A 22,434-nucleotide genomic window follows, 5' to 3' on the forward strand; every position below is an offset into this window, starting at 1 on the left:
CATAGGCTCCTGCTTGACAGGACAGACTCCATTTTGCTTTCTACAAGCACTTACACTGATTCACATTCCTTCAACAGGGCAAAACAATCTTGTGGGTGCACATCCTCTTCAACACTTGGTATTAGCAGACTGAAATTTTTGTAAAGTGAATGGGTATAAAATGTCATCTCATCATGTCTTGATTTCTATTTCCCCGATCGTTCACGACTTTGAACTTCTCCTCATATGCTTATTGGCTCTATCTTTCCTTCTTCTCTGAAATGGTCTAACAGACCTATTATTTTTTAATATAACTGTAGTACTATTAGGATGCTCAACAACATGGACAATGATTCTTGGAACTCTATATGCCAGACATGTTACCACTGATTCAATTCCTTCTTTGTTTATTCATTCAATAAACTATCAGACCAGGGATATATATGTAGAAAGAGAATTTGGAATGATTAGAGTCCAACCCTCTAAGATAGCAAAAATTAGCTCAGACTATAAAAATCTGCCCTGCCATTCAACAGGCTGGGAGAATAATCACAGATAAACTAAGATGCAAAGTTAACAGGAAACATTATTTCTCCCAAGGACGTTCTGCAGCTGTAATGCCATAAAGAACTCTACTATGAGTGACTATTGCTTTCTTAGTCACTGGGAAACTTCCATCTCTACAATCACAGACTATCAGAAAGCTGCCATCTGAAACAGTATCAGTATGAATGAAACATCCTGCTCCCACTGGAGACTCTAAGTCACTTAGACACGAAGAAGCAACCAGGATTTCCAACTCTGACCAGAGATAAGGGGTATCTAGACATGACATTTTACATCCATCTTAGCTTTATTGCTTTCAGGAAAACAGGACTCTGTTCACTTTGGGGTTCACATACAGCCCTGTTTTGCTTTGAGGTTACCAAAACACTGCTTCATTTCTATCTCATCTAAACTTCACCATTCCTCAAAATCCTGTAACTCTACCTTTTCCTTTGTTTAGTAAGATACTCTATAGTTCCTCTGGTGTGTGGTCTCCCTCATTGATTGATGGATCAGTCAGACTACAAATTAGTCCCAGATGGTCTTAGGCTGAGTAGGACACCCTTACATTCCAGATTGTTAAACTGAGCCCCAGAGGGGAGGTGACTGGACTGCATCCAGCCTGTGTCAGGTCCCCTCAAAATACCTTCCTCATCTGAGGATCCAGAAAAGCCTTCAGAGGGTACAGAGCCTTTGACCTCTGTCAGGAGGATTCCCTGGAGGAGGAGATACTTGAACTTGGGTTTTTTTTTTTAAGATTTATTTATTTATGATAGACATAGAGAAAGAGAGAGAGGCACAGAGACACAGGAGGAGGGAGAAGCAGGCTCCATGCCGGGAGCCCGACGTGGACTCGATCCCGGGACTTCAGGATCACGCCCTGGGCCAAAGGCAGGCGCCAAACCGCTGAGCCACCCAGGGATCCTCCGAACTTGGGTTTTGAAGGAAAAGTAGGCATTCCCAGCTAAAGGGCAACAGGACTTCCCTTTCTGCCCCACTGACATCTCCTAGAAGGATATGAGCATCTCCAGAATTTCCATATTAGAAGTAATGTTAGGGGCAGCAAGCTGGTTGTAGGGCAGAATCAGTCTTATGTTAAAGCTACATTTTCAAAGGGCATTATCACTATGCAGATTTTATTTTATATAGAAATAAAAATAATAGTTTCCTACAGTTTTATTGACATATTGCTTTAGATTAAGGAAAACCAAAAAGTATTATTGGTACATATTTTATCTGAGGTCGCTGGAGTGGGAGATAATGTAGACTATGGGAGCATTCAGATCCCACGCAGCCAACCCCTACAAGAACAACAGAAGAGTATCTGACACTGACTTCTCCCCCTTTTTCCCTCAGGGCTATATCCCAAGGAGACTTGCACACCCCCAATTTCTTTCCCTTCTTGGCTCGTGGTATGTTCCAGGAGAGGACTGTAAACCAGTCTGACTTCTCCCCCCCCCCACCTTCTCATCCTGTGGTATTTGCCGGGAGAGAACAGCCACGGGCACCTCTGCGCCTTGTCAGAAGCCCTTCAGCTTCTCTGAACATTATTACACAGATCCAGAGTATAGGTCCAAAGACCCCTCCTCCAGGAAGCCCGCCCCAAAGAACGTCGCCACCCACGCTCCCCGCCACGGAGACAGCTCCGCGGCTCTGCTCTGTGAGTCTAGAGGCTTTTTTACCCTTGGTACGGAACAGTTACTCCCCCAACATGGCGCACCCGACAGGGAAGCGCGACACGGGCGCGGCCATGTTCCCCGCCTGACGACGCGGCTGTAGGGCACCGAACGCCCCGAAGCACCGATCCGTAACATCCCCATTTTGACTCTGGGCTGAGAGCGGCTTCGAATGTGGTTTTGCGCGTGTGCAGGACCACGCCCCCTTCGTCCGTCGCCCCAAACCCTCAGAAGGGGCAGTGCTAGGGGTGGTGACCGGAAGCGGCTACGGTTCTCAGCAGTGTTTAATAGTTGTCAGGAGGATCTCAGTGCTTTGCGTCCGAGGGATGTGGAAGCGATGGGGCCCGGGGAGCGTGAGTGTTGCGGCATTCTGTGTGGTCAGTGGTGGAATCGGTTGTCTAACAGTTGGATAATTCGATCATTATTTTGCAGGCTTTCCTCTTCTCTCGACGTTAAAGTCCTGAAGTTCACTCTAAAGACCCAGAGGTTCGGTGCATTATGTTCTAAGTGTTCCCTGAGAGTTGATTTTTCTTTTACCCACAGGTTATTTAGAAGTGCGTTTTTAGTTTCCAAAAGTTTATCTTTTTGATAGATTTCTAGCTTTAGTTTTCTGTGGTCAGAAAAATGTCTGTGAAGCTCATTTCTTGAAACAGGAGGAGACTCATGGCCTAGGCCGTGGTGAATTTTTATAAATGTTCCTTCTTTTAATAAAAAATTATATTTAGTTGTTTAGTTGTCAACTGTGTCATACAAAATTTGTACTCTTTGGTGTCCTTGTCTACCGTTATTGAGAGAGGAGAGAGAAATTCTCCCGTGTGTTGGTGATTGTTCCATTTCTCCTTCCTGCTGTCCATGGTGCATTTTGAGTTCAGTATTGTATATAGAGTGAGACTTAGACTGAAACTCATCTATTTGAATGTCAAGCACCATTTGTTGACGATCCTTCCTTCCTTGACTTGTTTTGCACCTTTGTGAAAAATAAATTGGCCATACTTGTGTGGGGCTATTTTTAGGTTCTTTATTCTGTTCCTTTGATCTATGTGTCTATCTAGTTTTATCATGAATGGGTATTGAAATTTGTCAATACTGTATGAATTTACATGATCTTGTTATTTTTCTTCTGTAGCCTGTTAATATGGGAGAATGCACTGATTGAATTCTGAATGTTGAACCAGCCTTACATTCCTGGAATAAACCTCACTTGGTTGTGCTGTGTAATTCTTTTTATATATTGCAGGAATTGATGAACTAATGCTTTTTTTTTTGAGGATTTTCTGCAACTCGGTATATGAAAGACGTTGGTCTACAGTTTTAGTTTTTTTGTACTGTCTTTGTCTGGTTTTAGTGTTAGGATAATACTGGCCTCATAGAATGAGGTGGAAAGTAATCTCTCCTTTTGTATTTTCTGGAAGAGATTATGTAGAATTATGTTAATTTTCCTCTAACTGTTTGATAGAATCCTCCAGTGAAACCATCTGAGCCTGGACATTCCCGTTTGGAAGCTTTTTGATTATGGCTTCAACATCTGTAGTAGTTATGTGACTTCAGGTTATCTATTATTTTTTTTTCAGAGTATCTATTTAATAGTGAGTGACTTGTGGGAATTTGTGTTTTTTGAAGAATTGGACAATTTCATCCAAGCTGTTGAATTTATGCACATTTGTTGTGGTATTCCCTTACTTTACTTCTAATGGCTGCAGCATCTTTAGTTATACCTTGTGTTTCAGTTCTGATATTGGTAATTTGTATCTTCATCAGTCTTGCTAGAGAATTACCAATTTTATAAATATTTTCAAAGGACGAGCTTTTGGTTTCAGTGATTGTTCTGTATTGTTTTTCTGTTTTCATTTCTTTCTTTTTTTCTGTATTTACATATATATTTTGTCTCAACTATTTTTGTTTGTTTCAGGTGTACAATAGAGTGATTCAACAATTTGGTAAGTGTTTTCGATTTCATTGATTTATGCTCTTATATATTTATTACTTCTTCTGCTTGCTTTGGGTTTACTTTGTTCTTTTTCTAATTTCTTGAGATGGGAGCTTAAATGATTGATTTAAGACCTTAATTCTTTTCTAATATAAACATTTTAGTACTATAAATTTCCCTCTCAACATTGCTTTATCTCCATCCCCCAAATTTTGATATGTTGTATTTTAATTTTCATTCATTACTTTTTAACTTCTCCTGAGATCACCTCTTTGATCCATGGATTATATAGAAATGTATTGTGTCATTTTCAAGTGCTTGGAGACTCTCCTGTTATCTGTTACTGATTTCTAGTTTGATGATATTAAAGAACATACACCAAATAAATTCAATTTATTGAGGTTTGTTTTATGACCCTCCCTGAGTGTGATATGTCTTTGAGAATGTTGTATGGGTGCTTGAAGAGAATGTTTATTCTCTTAGTATTTGGCTGGAGTGGGGTGGTATATTTAGTTAGGCCACCCTCTTCTTGGCCCTGTGATTAAGGGAAGTAGGCATTTCTCAGAGCTTTTTTTGTCTGTGCCTTTTAACAGTTCTGAGTTATAAGCTTCTCCAGTGTCCTGTTTGTGATATATGGGAGGAAAAGGAGACCTAGGGAACTCAACAGTGTGTTGTTGTTCCTCAGACCCTAAAATCCATGGGCTATTTGCCTTTCCTTTCTACAGGTCAGAGTCTTATTATTTGCGTTTGTTGTGTTATGTCATTTTTTTTTCCTGATCTCTTCTACGTTGATTGTTCTCTTCTGTTTTTTCCTATATTAACTTTGTTAATTTACACCTTGCTAGGGAATCACCTGTTTCACATAAATATTAAAATACGTTGCTATACAGTTATGTATAACTCACAATAACTACTTTGAAACACTGCCCTGTCTGGGAAAGATTTTCCATATGTGTGTGTGTGTGTGTGTGTGTGTGTGTGTGTGTATGTATTTCTTTATTTTAAACTGTCCTTCTTTATCTGGTTTGCTAGGGGGTGATTTATGACATTGGTCATTTCAAAGGGCCAGCTTTTTTTTTTTTTTTAACCGCCTATTATATTTATTTGAATTATTTAAGATTTTATTTTTATTAATGACTAGTTTATTTTTGGAGGGGGGGCTTTGCCTGGTTTTGTTTTTTCTAATTCTAGTGTTTTAGGCTGAATACATCACTCTTTTTGTTACATTTATTTTTGATTAAAATCAAGCCATTTAAAGTTGTAAATTTCACTCTATATGACTTTAGTGTGTTCCATGACTTCTGGTAAAAATTGTGTAGCTTCTGTATTGACTTCCCACTTTGATCCTGGGTTATTTAGGCAAGTCTTTCTTTTCTTTTAAAACAGATTTATTTATATATACAAAATAGATTTAGATATATACCAGTACCATAACATTCATCCATTTAGAGCAGTGGCTTTTAGTGCATTCACAGAATTGTACAATCATCACCACAGTCTAATTTTAGGACATTTTCCAAACCCCAGAAAAGAAACCTTATACACATTAGCAGACATTCAGCATTCATGTCACTCCACACCCCCAGACTAGGCAACTACTAACCAATTTTTTGTGTCTATGTATTTGCCTATTCTGAATATTTCACATAAATAGGATCATAAAATATGTGGTCTTTTGTGATTGGCTTCTTTCACATAAGATAATGATGTCAAGGTTTATTCATGTTGTAGCATGTATCAATACTTCTTTTTTATTGCTAAATAATATTCCCTTGTATGGATATACTAAATTTTGTTTACCTGTCTTCAGTTGATGGACATTTAGGTGGTTTCTACTTCTTGGCTACTATGAATAATACTACTATGAATAGTTGTGTATATACGTTTGGGAGTGGACATATGTTTCCATTTTTCTTGGCAAGGTACCTAGGAGTAGAATTGCTGTGACCCTATGGGTAACATTTTGAGGAACTGACAAACTGTTTTTCAGAGTGGCTATACCATTTTACAATTCTACCAGCAATATATGAGTGCTCCAATTTATTCACATCTCACCGATACCTGTTATTGTGTTTTCCCCCCTTATTTTACCCATCCTGATGGATGCGAAGCTGTCTCCTAATGAATGGAATATTTTGGTTTTGCTTTGCATTTCCCTAATGACTAATGATATTGAACATCTTATATTATGATCAATATAATAATATAGCCTGTCAGTTCCCAACATTAAGATATCTATCAGATTTTCTTTTTTTTTTAAGATTTATTTATTTGAGGGGAGGGAAGGGGCAGAGGGAGAGAAATAATCTTTCAAGCAGATTTCCTGCTGAGTGCAGAGCCCTATGCAGGGCTCAATCCCAAGACCTATGAGATCATGAGCTGAGCCAAAACCAGGAGTCAGTCACTTAACTGACTGAGCCGCCAAGGTGCCCTTGCCAGATTTTCTTCATGGCCAAGTTATTTGATGGAATTTTGTAGAAGTTCCAAGGGCATAAGGAAAGAAAGCAGGTCTCTTTGCTATAACATCATGTTTATATGTTTAAAATTCAACTTACTCATGTCTTTTATTTTACTATTTATTTACTTGTTTCCTCTTTATCTCATTTCTTACTCTGTTGTCTTAATTAAGTTCCTCTTCATAATCAAGTTCCTCTTCATTTTATAAAGGATATTTTCCCTTTCCCAACAAGAATGACTAAATCCGTAGTGTTTCTATTAGTTGATCAGAATAAAATTGTTTCTTGACAATAAAATTGTTCCTTGACGTAGACACAGAGATGCCCCCTTCTCCTTAGATCCTGTAAAAGGAGAAACAATTTTACCTCTGAATATTTCAAGGTAGTGAAAACATTGTAGTCCAAGGCCATTAGCATTTTCCTTATGGCATATCTCTTCTGTTTTAAGAAACTAATTTTTTTTGTTGTTCCAAATCACAGTCATGTTTTCAACATCTGTTAAACAGAACCATGTTTATTTTAAACCTACCATACAAAAGCTACTATATGCTGTAGTGTTGAGAATGTAAAATTTGAAGCCAGGTAGACTGGGTTTGACTTAATATCACTAAACCTCTGTGTCTGTGTGCATAAAATGAAATAATAATAATGGCAACACATGGGTAACAGGATTGTTGTGCAAATTAAGAGAATTACCTACTTCCGCATATGGCCTGATTCCTTTTAATGACAATACTTGCTAATATGAATTAAATATTTACTTGGTCCAGCCTGCTGCTAAGTGCCTTATAAACATCATCTCATTTAATTTTCACAACCCCTTCAGGTGAATAATTTTGACTCATTTTGAAAAGAAAGCTGAAGAAACATTTTTATATTCTCATAGCTGAAAATTGGCAGGACTAGAATTTCAGGCTTTAATAATTTTTGTCTTGGAGCACCTGGGTGGCTCAATCGGTTAAGTATCTGCCTTCAGCTCAGGTCATGATCTCAGGGTCCTGGGATCAAGCTCCACATCAGGCTCTCTGCTCAGCAGAGAGTCTGCTTCTCTCCCTGCCTCCCTCCCTGTCATGCTCATGGGCTCTATTTCTCTCAAATAAATACAAATTTTTAAAAAATAATTTTTGTCTCAATCTCATGGTCTTGCTCATATTCCATTTTGATGAATAACTAGAATAGGTATTAACTGAACTTTGTCCACCCCATGGTATCCAGTGCCAGGAACTGTACTTTGGTGCCTCTAGGAAGTGTTTGCAGGGTGAATCCTGAATGTCTGTGTGGATACTATCTTTCCAGGAATCTTGGAGTACTCTATGGAGCTCCTGGGCTAGACCCCATAGTGGAGGCTGCAAGAACTTCCCTCCGGCCCCAGCAGCTCTGATTGAGTCCACGGACACCATTTGGCTTCAGGTTTGTGGCACGAGCATCAGCAAGAGAACCGGAGGGCTGAGGCCCAGCAGGAACATGCCAGCCAGCCAGAGCTCTCCTGGGCCATCCCTAGCTCTAGCTGGGGAGAGATGTGACAGCTCCTGTGAGGTGAGGAGGAAGAGGTGCCTAGAGGCAGGAGTTCATCCAGAATGAAAGATAGTATCTCATTACTTTAATTTGTATGACTTGTTCTTTAATTAAGCAGTATAATCAGGGAATTTTTATTGGTCATTCATTTCCCTTGTGTGAATTTTCTTATCTTGTCCATTTATTTATCTTAGCTTGTGGATTTTTTTACTGAAGTATAATTAGCATACAATGTTATATTAGTTTCAGATGCGCAAAAATTTTTTTAAGGGGGAGCAGTGGGGGCAGAGGGGAGAGAGAGAATCTTAAGCAGGCTCCATGGCCAATGTGGAGCCTGACGCAGGGCTTGATTTCACAACCCTGAAATCATGACTTAAGCCAAAATCATGAGTCAGACATTTAACCAACTGACCACCCAGGCACCCCTCAGATGTACAACATACTGATTGGAAAGTTTTATATATTACTGAATACCATAATAAGCCTAATCACTATCTCTCACCATAAAATATTATTACAATATTATTGATTCTATTTCCTATGCTATGCCTTTCATCCCTGTGACTTATTTATTTTTAAAACTAGAAGTTTATATCTCTTAATCCCCCTTATCTATCTTGCCATTACCTCATTGACCTCTCTTCTGGCAATCACCAGTTTGTTCTCTGTACTTAAGAATCTGTTTTTGGTTTTTTGATTTGTTTTATTTTTCGGATTCCACATATACATGAAATCATATGGTATTTGACTTTCTCTGACTTATTTCACTTAGCATAATACCCTCTAGGTCCATCCATATTGTCATAAATAGTGAGATTTCATTTTTTTATTCTTATACTATTTCATTTTTATTTGTTTCAAGTATTTTTTAAAGATTTTATTTATTTATTCATGAGAGACACACACACAGAGAGAGAGAGAGAGAGAAGAAAGAGATACAGGCAGAGAGAGAAGCAGGCTCCATGCAGGAAGCCTGACGTGGGACTCCATCCCGGGTCTCTAGGATCAGGCCCTGGGCTGAAGGCGGTGCTAAACCGCTGAGCCATCTGGGCTGCCCTGTTTGTTTCAAGTTTTTATTTAAATTCTTGTTAGTTAACATATAGTGTAATATTGGTTTCAGGAGTAGAATTTAGCAATTAATTACTACATATAATACCCAGTGCTTATCAAACAGGTGCCCTCCTTCATACCCATCACCCTTTTAGCCCATAACCCCACCTACTTCCCTTCCAGCAACCCTGTTTGTTCCTTATAGAGTCTATTTTATAGTTTGCATTTCTCACTCTCTTTTTTTATTTCCCCTATGTTCATCTGGTTTCTTAAATTCCACAGATGAAGTGAAACTATATGGTATTTGTCTTCCTCTGACTTATTTTACTTTGATAATACTCTAGCTCCACCACATCATTGCAAATAGCAAAATTTCATTTTAATGGCTGAATATTATTCCATTGTATGTATATATACCATCTCTTCTTTATCCATTCACCATTTGGATGGACATTTGGGCTCTTTCTGTAATTTGACTATTATTGACAATGCTGCTATAAACATCGGAGTACGTATACCCCTTTGAATCAATATTTTTGTATCCTTTGGGTGAATACCTGGTAGTACAATTGCTAGGTCATATGGTAGTTCCATTTTTTTTTTGGTAGTTCCATTTTTAACTTTTTGAGGAACCTCCATACTGTTTTCCATAGTGGCTGTGCCAGTTTGCATTCCCACCCACAGTGTAAGAGAGTTCCCCTTTCTCCACATCCTTGCCAACACCTGCTATTTCCTGTGTTGTTAATTTTAGCCATTCTGACAGGTATGAGGTGGTATCTCATTGTGGTTTTTATTTGTACTTCCCTGATGAGTGATGTTGAGCATCATTTCATGTGTCTGTTAGCCATCTGTATGTCTTCTTTGAGAAGATGTCTGTTCAGGTTTCTGCCTATTTCTTAACTGGATTATTAGTTTTATGGTTTTTCAGTTTGATAACTTCTTTATAGATTTTGGGTACTAGCCCCTTATCAGATATGTCATTTGCAAATATCTTTTTCCCATTCCAAAGGTTGCCTTTTAGTTTTATTGATTGTTTCCTTCACTGTACAGAAGCTTTTTATCTTTTTTTAAGATTTATTTATTTACTTAGAGAGAGAGCATGAGTGTTGGGAGGTGGAGCAGAGAGAGAAAGAAACAGACTCCCCACTGATAAGGGGCCCAACAAAGGGCTTGATCCCAGGACCCTAAGAACATGACATGAGCCAAAACCAGGAGAGGAATACCTAGCCAATCGAGATACCCAGAAGCCCCCAGAAGCATTTTATCTTGATGAAGTCCCAATAGTTCATTTTTGCTTTTGTTTCTCTTGCCTCTGGAGATTTGTCTGTTAAGAAGTTGCTATGGCCAAGGTCAAAGAAGCTACTGCCTGTGTTCTCCACTAGGATTTTCATGGTTTCCTGTCTCACATTTAGGTCTTTCATCCATTTTGAATTTATTTTTGTGTATGGTGTAAGAAAAGCGGCCCAGATTCATTCTTTTGCATGTTGCTGTCCAGTTTTCCTAGCATCATTTGTTGAAAAGACTGTCTTTCTTCCGTTGGATATTCTTTTCTGCTTTGTTCAAAATTAGTTGACCAAATGGTTGTGGGTCCATTTCAAGGTTCTCTCTTCTGTTCTCTTGATCTGTGTGTCTGTTTTTGTGCCAATTACCATACTGTCTTGATGATTACAGCTTTGTAATAGGGTTTGAAGTCTGGAATTGTGATGCCTCCAGCTTTGCCTTACCTTTTCAAGAATGCTTTGTCTATTCAGGGTCTTTTGTGGTTTCTGCAAATTTTAGGATTATTTGCTCTAGCTCTGTGAACAATGCTATTGGTATTTTAATAGGGATTGCATTTAATGTGTTGATTGCTTTGTATAGTAGAGACATTTTAAAGGTTTGTTTTTCCAATCCATGAGTATAGAATGCTTTTCCATTTCTCTGTGTCCTCTTCAATTTGTTTCATAAGTGTTCTATAGTTTTCAGAGTACAGACCTGTTACCTCTTTGGTTAGGTTTATTCCTAGGTATCTTATATACATATTTTAAAGATTTTATTTATTTATTCATGAGAGACACAGAGAAACAGGCAGAGACTTAGGCAGAGGAAGAAGCAGGGAGCCCAATGTAAGACTCCATCCCAGGACCCTGGGATCACGACCTGAGCAAAGGCAGATGCTCAGCCACTGAACCATCCAGGTGCCCCATCTTATATTTTTTAGTGCAGTTCTAAATGGGGTGGATTCCTTGATTTCTGCTGTTTCATTATTGGTGTATAGAAATGCAACAGATTTCTGTATGTTGACTTTGTATACTGTGACTTTACTGAACTTGTGTATCAGTGCTAACAATTTTTTGGTGGAGTCTTTTGGGTTTTCTACATAGAGTATCAGGTTGTCTGCAAATAGTGAAAGTTTGACTTCTTCCTTGACAATTTGGATGCCTTTTATTTCTTTTTGCTGTCCGATTGCTCAGGCTAGAACTTCTAGAACTATGTTAAATAACAGTGGTGAGAGTGGACATCCCCCTCTTGTTCCTGAGTTTAGGGGGAAAAGCTCTCAGTTTTTCATATATGGTCTTTCTGATGTTGAGGTATATTCTTTTTATCCCTACTTAGTTTTTATTAAGATAAGGTGGGGAATTTTGTCAAATGCTTTTTCTGTATCTATTGACCTCTTATCTTTTCTTTTATTAATGTGGTATATCATGTTGTTTGATTTGCAAATATTGACACATCCCTTCTGCCCAGGAAGAAATCCTACTTGATCATGGTCAATGATTCTTTTAAAGTACTGTTGGGTTTGATTAGCTAGTATGTTATTGAGAATTTTTGCATCCATGTTCATCAGGGATATATCCCTATAGTTCTTCTTTTCAGTGGAGTCTTTGTCTGGTTTTGGAATCAGGTAATGCTGGCCTTGTAGAAAAGTTTGGAAGTTTTCCTTCCATTTCTATTTTTTGGAACAGTTTTTGAAGAATAAGTTTTAATTCTTCTTTAAATTTTGGTAGAGTTTCCCTGTGAAGCCATCTGGCCCTGGGCTTTTGTTTATTGGGAGATTTTTTTATTCCTGATTCAATTTGTTTGATGATTATTGGTTTGTTCAAATTTTCTATTTCTTCCTGTTTCAGTTTTGCTATTTTATGTTTCTAGGAATTTATCCATTTCTTCCATATTGCCCAATTCATTGGCATATAATTTTTCATAATATTCACTTATAATTGTTTGTATTTCTGTGGTGTTGGTTGTGATCTCTGTCATTTGTGATTTTATTTATTTGAGTCTCTTCTCTTTTCTTTTTTATATGTCTGGCTACGGGTTCATCAATTTTATTAATTCTTTGCAAGAACCAGCTCCTAGTTTCATTGATCTATTCTACTATTTTTTGTTTCTATATCATTTATTTCTGCTCTAACCTTTATTATTTCCCTTCTTCTGATGGCTTTAGCCTTTATTTGTTGTTCTTTTTCTAGCTCCTTTAGGTGTAATGTTAGGTTGTGTATTTGAGATTTTTCTGATTTCTTTAGGTAGGCCTGTGTTGATATATACTTTCCTCTTATGACTGTTTTTGCTGCATCCCAAAGTTTTTGGACTGTTGTGTTTTCATTTTTGTTTGTTTTCATATATTTTTTTAAACTCTTCTTTAATTTCCTGGTTAACCCATCCATTCTTTAGTAGAATGTTCTTTAACATCCATGTATTTGTGGTCTTTTAAATTTTTTTTGTTGTGGTTGACTTCAAGTTTCACAATGTTGTGGTCTGAAAATATGCATGATACGATCTCAATCTTTTTGTACTGGTTCAGGCCTGATTTGTGGTCTCTTCTGGAGAATATCCCATGTGTGCTTGAAAAGAATGTGTATTCTGCTGCTTTAGGGTTAAATGCTTTGAATATATCTGTTAAGTCCATCTGGTCCAGTGTGTTATTCAAAGGTCTTGTTTCCTTGTTGATCTTCTGCTTAGATAATCTGTCCATTGCTCTATGTGGGGTATTAAAGTCCCCTAGTATTATTGTATTATTATCAGTGAGGTCCTTTAAGTTTGTTATTGATTGTTTCATATATTTAGCTGCTCCCAAGTTGTAAATGTTTACAGTTGTTAGATATTCTTGTTGATAGATCTTTATTATGGTATAGTGCCATTCTTCATCTCTTGTTACAGTCTTTGATTTAAAATCCAGTTTATCTGATATAAGTATGGCTACTCCAGCTTTCTTTTGACATCCATTAGCATGATAAATTGTTCTCTATCCTGTCACTTTCAATCTGCAGGTATCTTTAGGTCTAAAATGAGTCTCTTGTAGGCAGCATATAGATGGATCTTATTTTTTTAATCTAGTCTGGCACCATGTATCTCTTGATCAGAGCATGTAGTCTGCCACGTTTCTGTGAAGAGGTCTGTTGCTAACCTTATGTGTCTTCCCTTACAAGTTAGGAAATTCTTTTCCCTTGTTGCTTTTAGGGTTTTTTCCTTATCCTTATATTTTGCAAATTTTGCTACAATGTGTCTTGGTGTTGGCCTGCTTTTGTTGATTTTGATGGAGTTCTCTATGCCTCCCTGATTTGAATGTCTGTTTCCTTCCCCAGATTAGGGAAGTTTTCAGCTATAATTTCCTCAAATAAACTTCTGCCTCATATTCTGGGATTCCTATAATATGAATGTCATTATGCTTTATAGAGTTGCTAAGTTCCCTAAGTCTATATTCGTGATCCAATATTTTTCTTTCCCTAATCTTTTTAGTTCATTATTTTCGATAATGTTATCTTCCATATCATTTACTCATTTTCCTGATTCTTTCATCTTTGTGGTAATTACATCCAATTGGTTTCACATCTCAGTTATAGCATTTTTTATTTTGTCCTGACTAGTTTTTAGGTTTCTTATCTGTACAGCAAGGGTTTCCCTGGTATCTTATATGCTTTTCTCAAGCCTAGCTAGTATCCTTAGGATTGTTGCTTTGGATCCTGGATCAGGCATATTACTTATATCTATTTTGATTAGATCCTTGGCAGTGACATTGTCTTATTCCTTCTTTTGGGATGAATCCTTCACCTTGGCATTTTGTATAGGTCTCTATTTTGTTCTCTCTGTTAGAAAAGCCTGTTATGTTTCCTGCTTCTGAGAGTAATGACTTAATGAAGAAGAGGTCATATATTATCCAGGGCCTGGCGCTTCAGGTAGTGTCCCTCGTATATACTATATGCACTCTGCTGCTGTTTTGTGGGTGCTCTTTCCCTCGGGTCAGTCCTCTTCAGAGTTTCTCCTTGCCTGCAGTAGGGAGTGTTTGGACCTTGTCCAGAGTTTGGTGAGCACAAAAAAAGTGGTCATTTCAATATATGCAGAAAAAGCATTTGACAAAGAATAACATCCGTTCATAATAAAAACTCTCAATAAAGTGGGTTTAGAGGGAATATCTTCAGCATAATAAAGGCCATATATGAAAAACTCACAGCTAACATAGTTAATGATGAAAAACTGAAAGCTTTTCCTTTAAGATCATTAACGAGACAAGATATCCATTCTCACCACTTTTTAAAAGATTTTATTTATTTATTAGAGAGAGAGGGTGTACGAGTGAGGTGGAGCAGAGAGGGAGCAGGAAACTCCCTGCTGAGTAGGGAGCCCAATGTGGGGCTCAAACCCAGGACCCCGCAATTATGACCTGAGCCAAAGTCAGGCACTTAACTGACTAAGCCACCCAGGTGCCCTCACTCCCACCACTTTTATTAACATACCAGAAATTCTAGCCATAGCAATCGGACAACAAAAGAAATAAAAGACATCCAAAGAAGTAAAATGTCACTATTTGCAGATGACATGATACTATATATAGAAAGCCCTAAAGAGGGGGCACCTCAGGTCGTGATTCCAGGGTTCCAGGATTGAGTCCCACATCAGGCTCCCCACAGGGAGCCTGCTTCTCCCTCTGCCTATGACTCTGCCTCCTTCTGTGTCTCTCATGAATAAATAAATAAAATCTTTAAAAAAAAGAAAACCCTAAAGACTTCACCAAAAAACGATTAGAACTTAATAATAAATTCAGTAAAGTCACAGGATACAAAATCAATGTATACTAATAACAAAGTAGGAGAAAGAGAAATTGAGAAAACAGTCCCATTTATGATTGTACCAAAAAGAATATAAAGTATCTAGGAAAAAATTTTACCAAGAAGGTAAAAAAATCTATACTCTGAAAACTATAAAACATTAATTTAAAAAAATTGAACATGACACATACAAAAGGAAAGATACACTAAGCTCATGGATTGAAAGAACGAATATTGTTAAAATGTCCCTATTACCCAAAGTGAGCTATTGATTCAATGCAATCCCTATCAAAATACCAGATAGTTTTCATAAAACTTAAATAATCCTAAACTTTGCATGGAAACACAAAAGATTCTAAATAGCCAAAGCATCCTTGAGAAAGAAGAACAAAGCTAGAAGTATCACAATCCCAGATTTCAATATATAATAAGTAGGAATCAAAACAGTATACTACTGGCACAAAAACAGACACACAGATCAAGAGAACAGGATAGAGAGCCCAGAAATAACCCCACAACTATACAGTCAATTGATTTATAACAAAAGGAGGCAAGAATATAGAATGGGGAGAAACCTGTCTTTTCAGTAAATGGTGCTCAGCAAACTGGACAGCTGCATGCAGAAGAATGAAAATGGGCCACTTTCTTACAACATATATAAAAATAAACTCAAAATGGATTGAAGACCTAAATGTGAGACCTGAAACCACAAAACTCCTAAAAGAAAACACAGGCAGGGGTGCCTGGGTGGCTCAGTCGGTTGGGCATCTGCCTTCGGATTGGGTCGTGATCCTGAGGTCCTGGGATCGAGCCTCACATCAGGGTCACCACTGAGCAGGGAGCCTGATGCGGGGCTCAATCTTAGGACCTAGGATCATGACCTGAGCCGAAGACAGATGCTTAACCGACTGATCCCCCAGGTATCCCAAAATGATTATATGGTTTTTATCTTTTTTCTTGTTAATGTATGTATGTCACTGACTGATTTGTGAATATTATTTTTTTAAGATTTTATTTATTTATTCATGAAAGACACAGAGAGAGGCAGAGATATAGCCAGAGGGAGAAGCAGGCTCCCCAGAGGGAGCCTGATGTGGGATTAAATCCCCAAACCTGGGGATCACGCCCTGAGCAGACAGTCAACCACTGAGCCACCCAGGCATTCCTGATTTGTGAATATTAAACGACCATTGCTTCCCTGGAATAAATTTCACTTGACTATGGGTTAGGGTGAGGATTTTTAAAATATTATTGTTGGATTCAGTTTCTAATACTTTGTTGAGGATTTTTGCATCAGTGTTCTCTTTTTTTGGTAATGTCCTTGTCTGGTTTTGGTATCAGAGAAATTCTGGTCTTGTAGAAGGAATTTGAAAATTTTCCTTCCTCTCCTGTTTTTTGGAATAGTTTTTGAATAGGTAGTAAGTCTTTTTTTTTTTTAAGATTTTATTTATTTGAGAGAGAGATCAGGGGTAGGGACAGAGGAAGAGGAGGGAGAGGGATAGAGAATCTTAAGCAGACACTGTGCTGAGTGCAGAGCCTGATGAGGAGCTTGATCCTACAACCCTGAGATCACTACCTGAGCTGAAACCAAGAGTCAGATGCTTAACCAACTGCACTGCCCAGGTGCCCCAGAAGTAACTTTTTAAAAATGTTTAGTAGAATTCACCTGTGAAACCATCTGGTTCTGGACATTTGTTGGGAGTTTTTTGATTGCCGATTCAATTTCTTTGCTGTTAATCAGTCCATTCAAATTTTCTGTTTCTTCCTGAATTAGTATTGGGAGATTATATGTTTTTAGGAATGTATCTGTTTCTTCTAGTTCATCCAATTTTTGGCTTATAATTTTTCATAGTAGTCTCTTATGATCCTCTGTATTTCAATGAAGTCACTGATTATATCTCCTTTTTAAATCATTTAATCATTAAAATCACTTCTGATTTTATTTGAATATTCTTTTTTTCTTGATGAGATCATAGTTTATCAATTTTGTTATCTTTTCAAAGAACCAGCTCTTAGCTTCATAGCCCTTTTCTATTTTGTTTATTCTTTATCTCATTTATTTCTGCTCTAATATTTATTATTTCCTTCCTTCTCTATCTTTGGGCTTTGTTCTTCTTTCTCTAGCTTTTTAGGTGTAAGGTTAGGTTATTCATTTGAGATTTTTCTTGCTTCTTAAGATAGGCCTGTATCTCTATGCACTTCCCTCTTAGAACTGTTTTTGCCGAGTCCCAAAGATTTTGGACCATTGTGTTTTCATTTCCATCTGTCTGTATGTATTTTTGATTTCCTCTTTGATTTCTTGCTTGACCCACTTGTGGTTCAGTAGCATGTTGTTTAGCCTCCATGTGTCTGTGTTTCTTCCAGAGTTTTTCTCCTACTTGATCTCCAGTTTCATAGCTTATGGATATTTTAAAAAGATTTTTATTTATTTATTCATGAGAGAGAAAATGAGTGAAAATATCAGTGAGGGTGACAAAACATGAGAGACACCTAACTCTGGGAAATGAACAAGGGGTAGTGGAAGGGGAAGTGTGCAGGGGGTTGGAGTGACTGGGTGATGGGCAATGAGGGGGCACTTGGTGGGATGAGCACTGGGTGTTATGCTATATGTTGGCAAATTGAACTCCAATAAAAAAAAATTTTTAAAAAAGAGGGCAGAGCCACAAGAAGAAAGGAACCTGGGTCACTGAATCACCCTTTGGAAAGCCACTTGATGAGGAATCCCGCATTGTGACAAAACTAAAAACTAAACTTTGTGTTGAGCCTGTGAAAAAAAATTTATTCATGAGAGACAGAGAGAGAGGCAGAGACACAGGCAGAAGGAGAAGCAGGCTCCATGCAGGGAGCCCGACGTGGGACTCGATCCCATGACTCTAGGATCATGCCCTGGGCCAAAGGCAAGCACTAAACTGCTGAGCCACCCAGGGATCCCTGCTTATGGATTTTTAAGGTTTTTTTTTAAATTAGGGTTCATGACCCATTATAGTTTTCATATATTTTTGTGAATATTTTTTGCCACTTTGTCATTTGAAATTAGTTTTTAGTTTTATTTACAAGTGGTAAAGGATGTCAAACAATTCTCTAACTCGTCTTTTAAAAATGGCTCTTTCCTGCTTTGTTTCTGCCAGATTCTGGCTCCCTGGAGGCAAGCACTCTTGATCTTTTTAATGAATTTGATTTTTTTTTAAAGTTTTGGCCATTATCTAGTGACTTCCATTATGGAAGGTAGAGATTTAGCTTTTCCATACTCCTCTACTAACATACACATTTGCCTATAAATATTATTGTTTTGATCAGATTCCTTATCAGTGTTTATTACTGTGACTATTTATATTTGAGTCATGTAGTATCTATGCTGTGATTACTATTTCTGCACAATTCTTTCTTTTCCCTGGAATTAATAATTTTCTGGAGTCATTTCTTTGCTCTACTATATATATATCAATGATTCAACTCTGAATTCTTGAGGTTTTCTTAAAGATTTTATTTATTCATGAGAGACATAGAGAGAGAGAGAGGCAAAGACATAGGCAGAGGGAGAAGCAGGCTGTATGCAGGGAGCCCAATGTGGGACTCGATCCTGGGACCCTAGGATCACAACCTGAGCCAAAGGCAGACACTCAAACACTGAGCCACCCAGGAGTCCCTTCAAAGTTGTTTAAATCTCCTCTCTGCATATTCAAACATAGTAGGTAATAATCATAATGACAATAAACACTCATATCGTGTTTACTCTGTGCCAGCAGTGTGCACACAACATATACTAACTCATCTTCATAACGACCTGGAGAAGTAGATGCCATTGTTATTCCCATTTTATAGAAGAGGAAACTGAGGCATAGAATAAACATATCTGGCCCATGTGCACACAGCTGGTAATAGGTGGTGATGTTCTCAACTCTGGACATCAGTGGCCTGTCTTTGAAGAAGTCTCTCCTGGAGCTGGTTGGCTTGTTGAAGACTAGTCAGGTTGCTCTCAACTTCACAGGCACCTGTTATGGTGGTGCCTTCCCTTTGAAGGGAAGAAATCCCCCAAGAAATCCCTTTCACCTCTGTCTTGTGTCCAATTCCCTTTCCTGGGGACCCTCTGTCTTCCTTCCTGTTTCCCGGATCCTGTGTCTTCTTCTTTCTTGATCCTCTTATTTTGTGGGAGTACATCCTCCAGTGTATCCTTGAGAATGGTTGTGTGACAGGTAGATTTCACAAAACTTTGTATGTTTGACAATGTCACACAAGAATATATAAATATATATAATTTTATAAGTATATTTATAGAAATAAAAAAGTAATATATACCATGGAAATATATTTACTCGACCCTGAGAGTATATTTATATTTTTGGCTGGGTGTAGAATTCTAGGTTAGAAATCATTTTTGTGTAGAATTTTAAAAGCCTAGTTTCCAGTTTAGTCCTTTTCTAGTCACACATTTTTCTCTGTCTTTCAAAAAACTCTGCTTACTTGGTTGATCTTCCATTTTAAAAAATTCTTTGTTCTACTAATGTCCATTTCTTTCTCTCTTGCTGTTGTCACTAGTAGTTTTTTAAATTATCTTCCAATTCTTCTTTCATGTGTCTCATTAATGCTGTTATATATTTTTATTTCAAATAGCTCATTTTGTTTTCACAATTTTTAAATAGCATACTGTTTTTGTTTTGTTTTAAGGTTTATTTATTTATTTTAGAGAGAGAGGGTACATGTGGGAGAGGAGCAGAGGGAGAGAGTGAATCTTCTGCAGACTCCCTGCTTGAATGAGGAGCCTGACTCAGGGCTTGATCTCACAACTCTGAGGTCATGAACTGAGCTGAAATCAAGAGTCAGAAGTTTAATGACTGAGCCACCCAGGTACCCCACATGCTGTTTTTGTTTTATGGATGCAGCATCTTATCACTCTAAGGATATTAGTAAATTTTTTAGTTTAATGTTTTGAATAATGATATAGACACATGACTAAAACATTTAAAAAACATACAACTCTATAAAATTTAAAAATATAAAAGTATACAGTCTAGCTATCTTTTTCCTCTCAGCTCAGTACTAATACATTTAACCAGGTTAGTTAGTTTTCTATAAATGATTAGCAGTTTTTTATGCAAATAAAAGCAGCTGAAAACACATTCTTATTTTATCCTTTTATTTTTATTTATTTTATTTTTTTATTTCATAAAACGGTGGCCTACTAAATAAATTTGTATCAATTTTGTTAATTTAGGTGAAATATAATATGAATTACAAACAATACTGCCATGAACATTTTTTTCATGTTCCCTCATATACATGTGTACCCCTATCTCTTAACTATATACATAGTGGTGGAGTTAACGGGTCATAGATTAAGCCTATCTTTAAAAGATTTTTTTTAAAGATTTTATTTATTTATTCATGAGAGACATAGAAAGAGGCAGAGACATAGGCAGAGGGAGAAGCGTGGGGCTCCATACCAGGATCGTGCCCTGAGCCAGAGGCAGATAGATGCTCAACCACTGAGCCACCCAGGTGGCCCTTTTTAAAAGATTTTTATTGTAAAATACAACATAAATACAGAAAAGTGTACAAAGCAGACATGTATAGCTCAGTGATTTTTCACTGTGTAGATCTAGAAAGTATCCAGAGTTAGCATTCCAGAGTCCTCCTACTCCCAAAGATAACTACTACTATCCTGACTTGTACACCAATCACTTCCATTAAGAAGATCACAAGCCACAGAGTGGGAGAAGAGATAGATAAGCAAGCCTTATACCCAGAATATATAAAGAACAACAAGATAATAAAACAAGCAGACTACTAAGTAGTCAGAGGCCTTATTTGAACAGGCATGTAACAAAAGAAGATATTCAATAGCTAATAAACACCTGAGATGGTGCTCAGTCTCATTAGTCATCAGGGAAATGCACAATTTAAAGCACAATGTAATAACACTACATTTTCACTGGAATGGCTAAAATTAAGAAGACTGAGGGTCACCTGGGGGGCTCAGTCAGTTAAACATCTGCCTTCAGCTCAGGTCATGGTCTCTTGGTCCTGGATCGAGCCCCGCGTTGGGCTCCCAGCTCAGCTGGGAATCTGCTTCTCTCTCTCCCTCTGCCTCTCCCCTTTGCTTGTGCTCTTTTTCTGTCTTTCTCTCTCTGAAATGAATAAATACCAACCTTAAAAAGAGTTAAGACTGACAATAACAAGCGTTGAGAGGATGTAGAGCCCTATAAGCAGCTCATATGTTCATGTCAGCACGTACAGCTGTTGCTGTGTTAGCTCATATCTGTAGTTCTGTGCTGCTGGTGGGGCTGTAAATTGGCGCAGTCTCTTTGGAAAAACATATTAGCCTTCTTCATCCAGGTGCATGTAGACCATGTGAAGAGACAATTCTCCTAGGAAAATATGCAAGAGAAATCCTTGGCTGATATACCAGGATACAGATATAAATGCTCACTGTAGCATTATTTGTAACAACCAGAACCTAGAAATAACTTAATTGTCATATATCTCTTCAACTATATTTGACGGTGGTTGTTAGCTAGATTTATCGTGGTGATCATTTTGCAACATATTCAAATACCAAATCATCATGTGCAACTGACACCAATAAAATATGTTATATGTCAATTATATCTCAATTAAAACAATAGAATTACCATATGATCCAGCAATTCCCTTCTGGGTCTATATCCCAAAGAACTGAAAGCAGGACTTGAAGAGATATATGAATGCCCACGTTCATAGAAGCATTATTCAGAATAACCTAAAGGTGGAAGTAACCCAAGTGGCCACCGACAGATGAATGGATAAACAAAATGGTCTTTACATTCAGTGGAATAGTATTCAGTCTGACACATGCTACAATATCAGGAGAACCCCTGAGGGCATTCAGGAGAACCCCTGAGGGCATCGTCCTGAATGAATAATCTAGTCACTAAAGATAAATGCGTAGATTCTACTTGTATAAGATACCTAGAGTAGCCAGAATCATACAGATAGAGAGGGGTGGGTGCAGGGGGGTATGTTTAAAGAGAAATTTCTGCAAATAGAATTCTCAGGACAAATGACATATATGCATTTTCATTTTTGAGAGGTATAGCAAAGTGGCCTACCTTGTAGGTCATACCAGTTATAGAAGAGTGCCTGTTTTTACCTTACCCTGTGGAGCACAATGTCTTGTCATATTCACTTTTTTCTTTTTGGCACATCAGATAGGTTAAAATATGGTATCTCAGTACAGATTTAATTTGCATTTCTCTTAGTATAGCTGAGGTTGAATATATTTGACT

The 22,434-nt window shown here is 37.6% G+C and overlaps 1 protein-coding gene across 9 annotated transcripts in view; it reads left to right on the forward strand.

Moving 5' to 3' along the window:
• The first annotated feature begins 2,446 nt into the window (after positions 1-2,446).
• ZNF81 (zinc finger protein 81) overlaps positions 2,447-22,434 on the forward strand; it is a 103,985-nt gene continuing 83,997 nt past the window's right edge. For 2 of the 9 annotated variants that reach the window (XM_041740892.1, XM_041740886.1), the window contains exons 1-3: positions 2,447-2,578; positions 4,111-4,138; positions 7,881-8,120. Coding sequence is in view for 4 of the 9 variants with exons in the window: in XM_041740886.1 (XP_041596820.1) it covers positions 8,049-8,120 (72 nt within the window). In the remaining 5 variants the exon portion in view is untranslated. Of the gene's footprint in view, positions 2,688-4,110; positions 4,139-7,880; positions 8,121-22,434 lie in introns of all 9 variants that reach the window. The other 7 variants (XM_041740894.1, XM_041740893.1, XM_041740888.1 and 4 more) reach the window with 6 other exon arrangements.

Source organism: Vulpes lagopus, chromosome X (assembly GCF_018345385.1).
Source record: "Vulpes lagopus strain Blue_001 chromosome X, ASM1834538v1, whole genome shotgun sequence".
Taxonomy (NCBI): Eukaryota; Metazoa; Chordata; class Mammalia; order Carnivora; family Canidae; genus Vulpes; species Vulpes lagopus.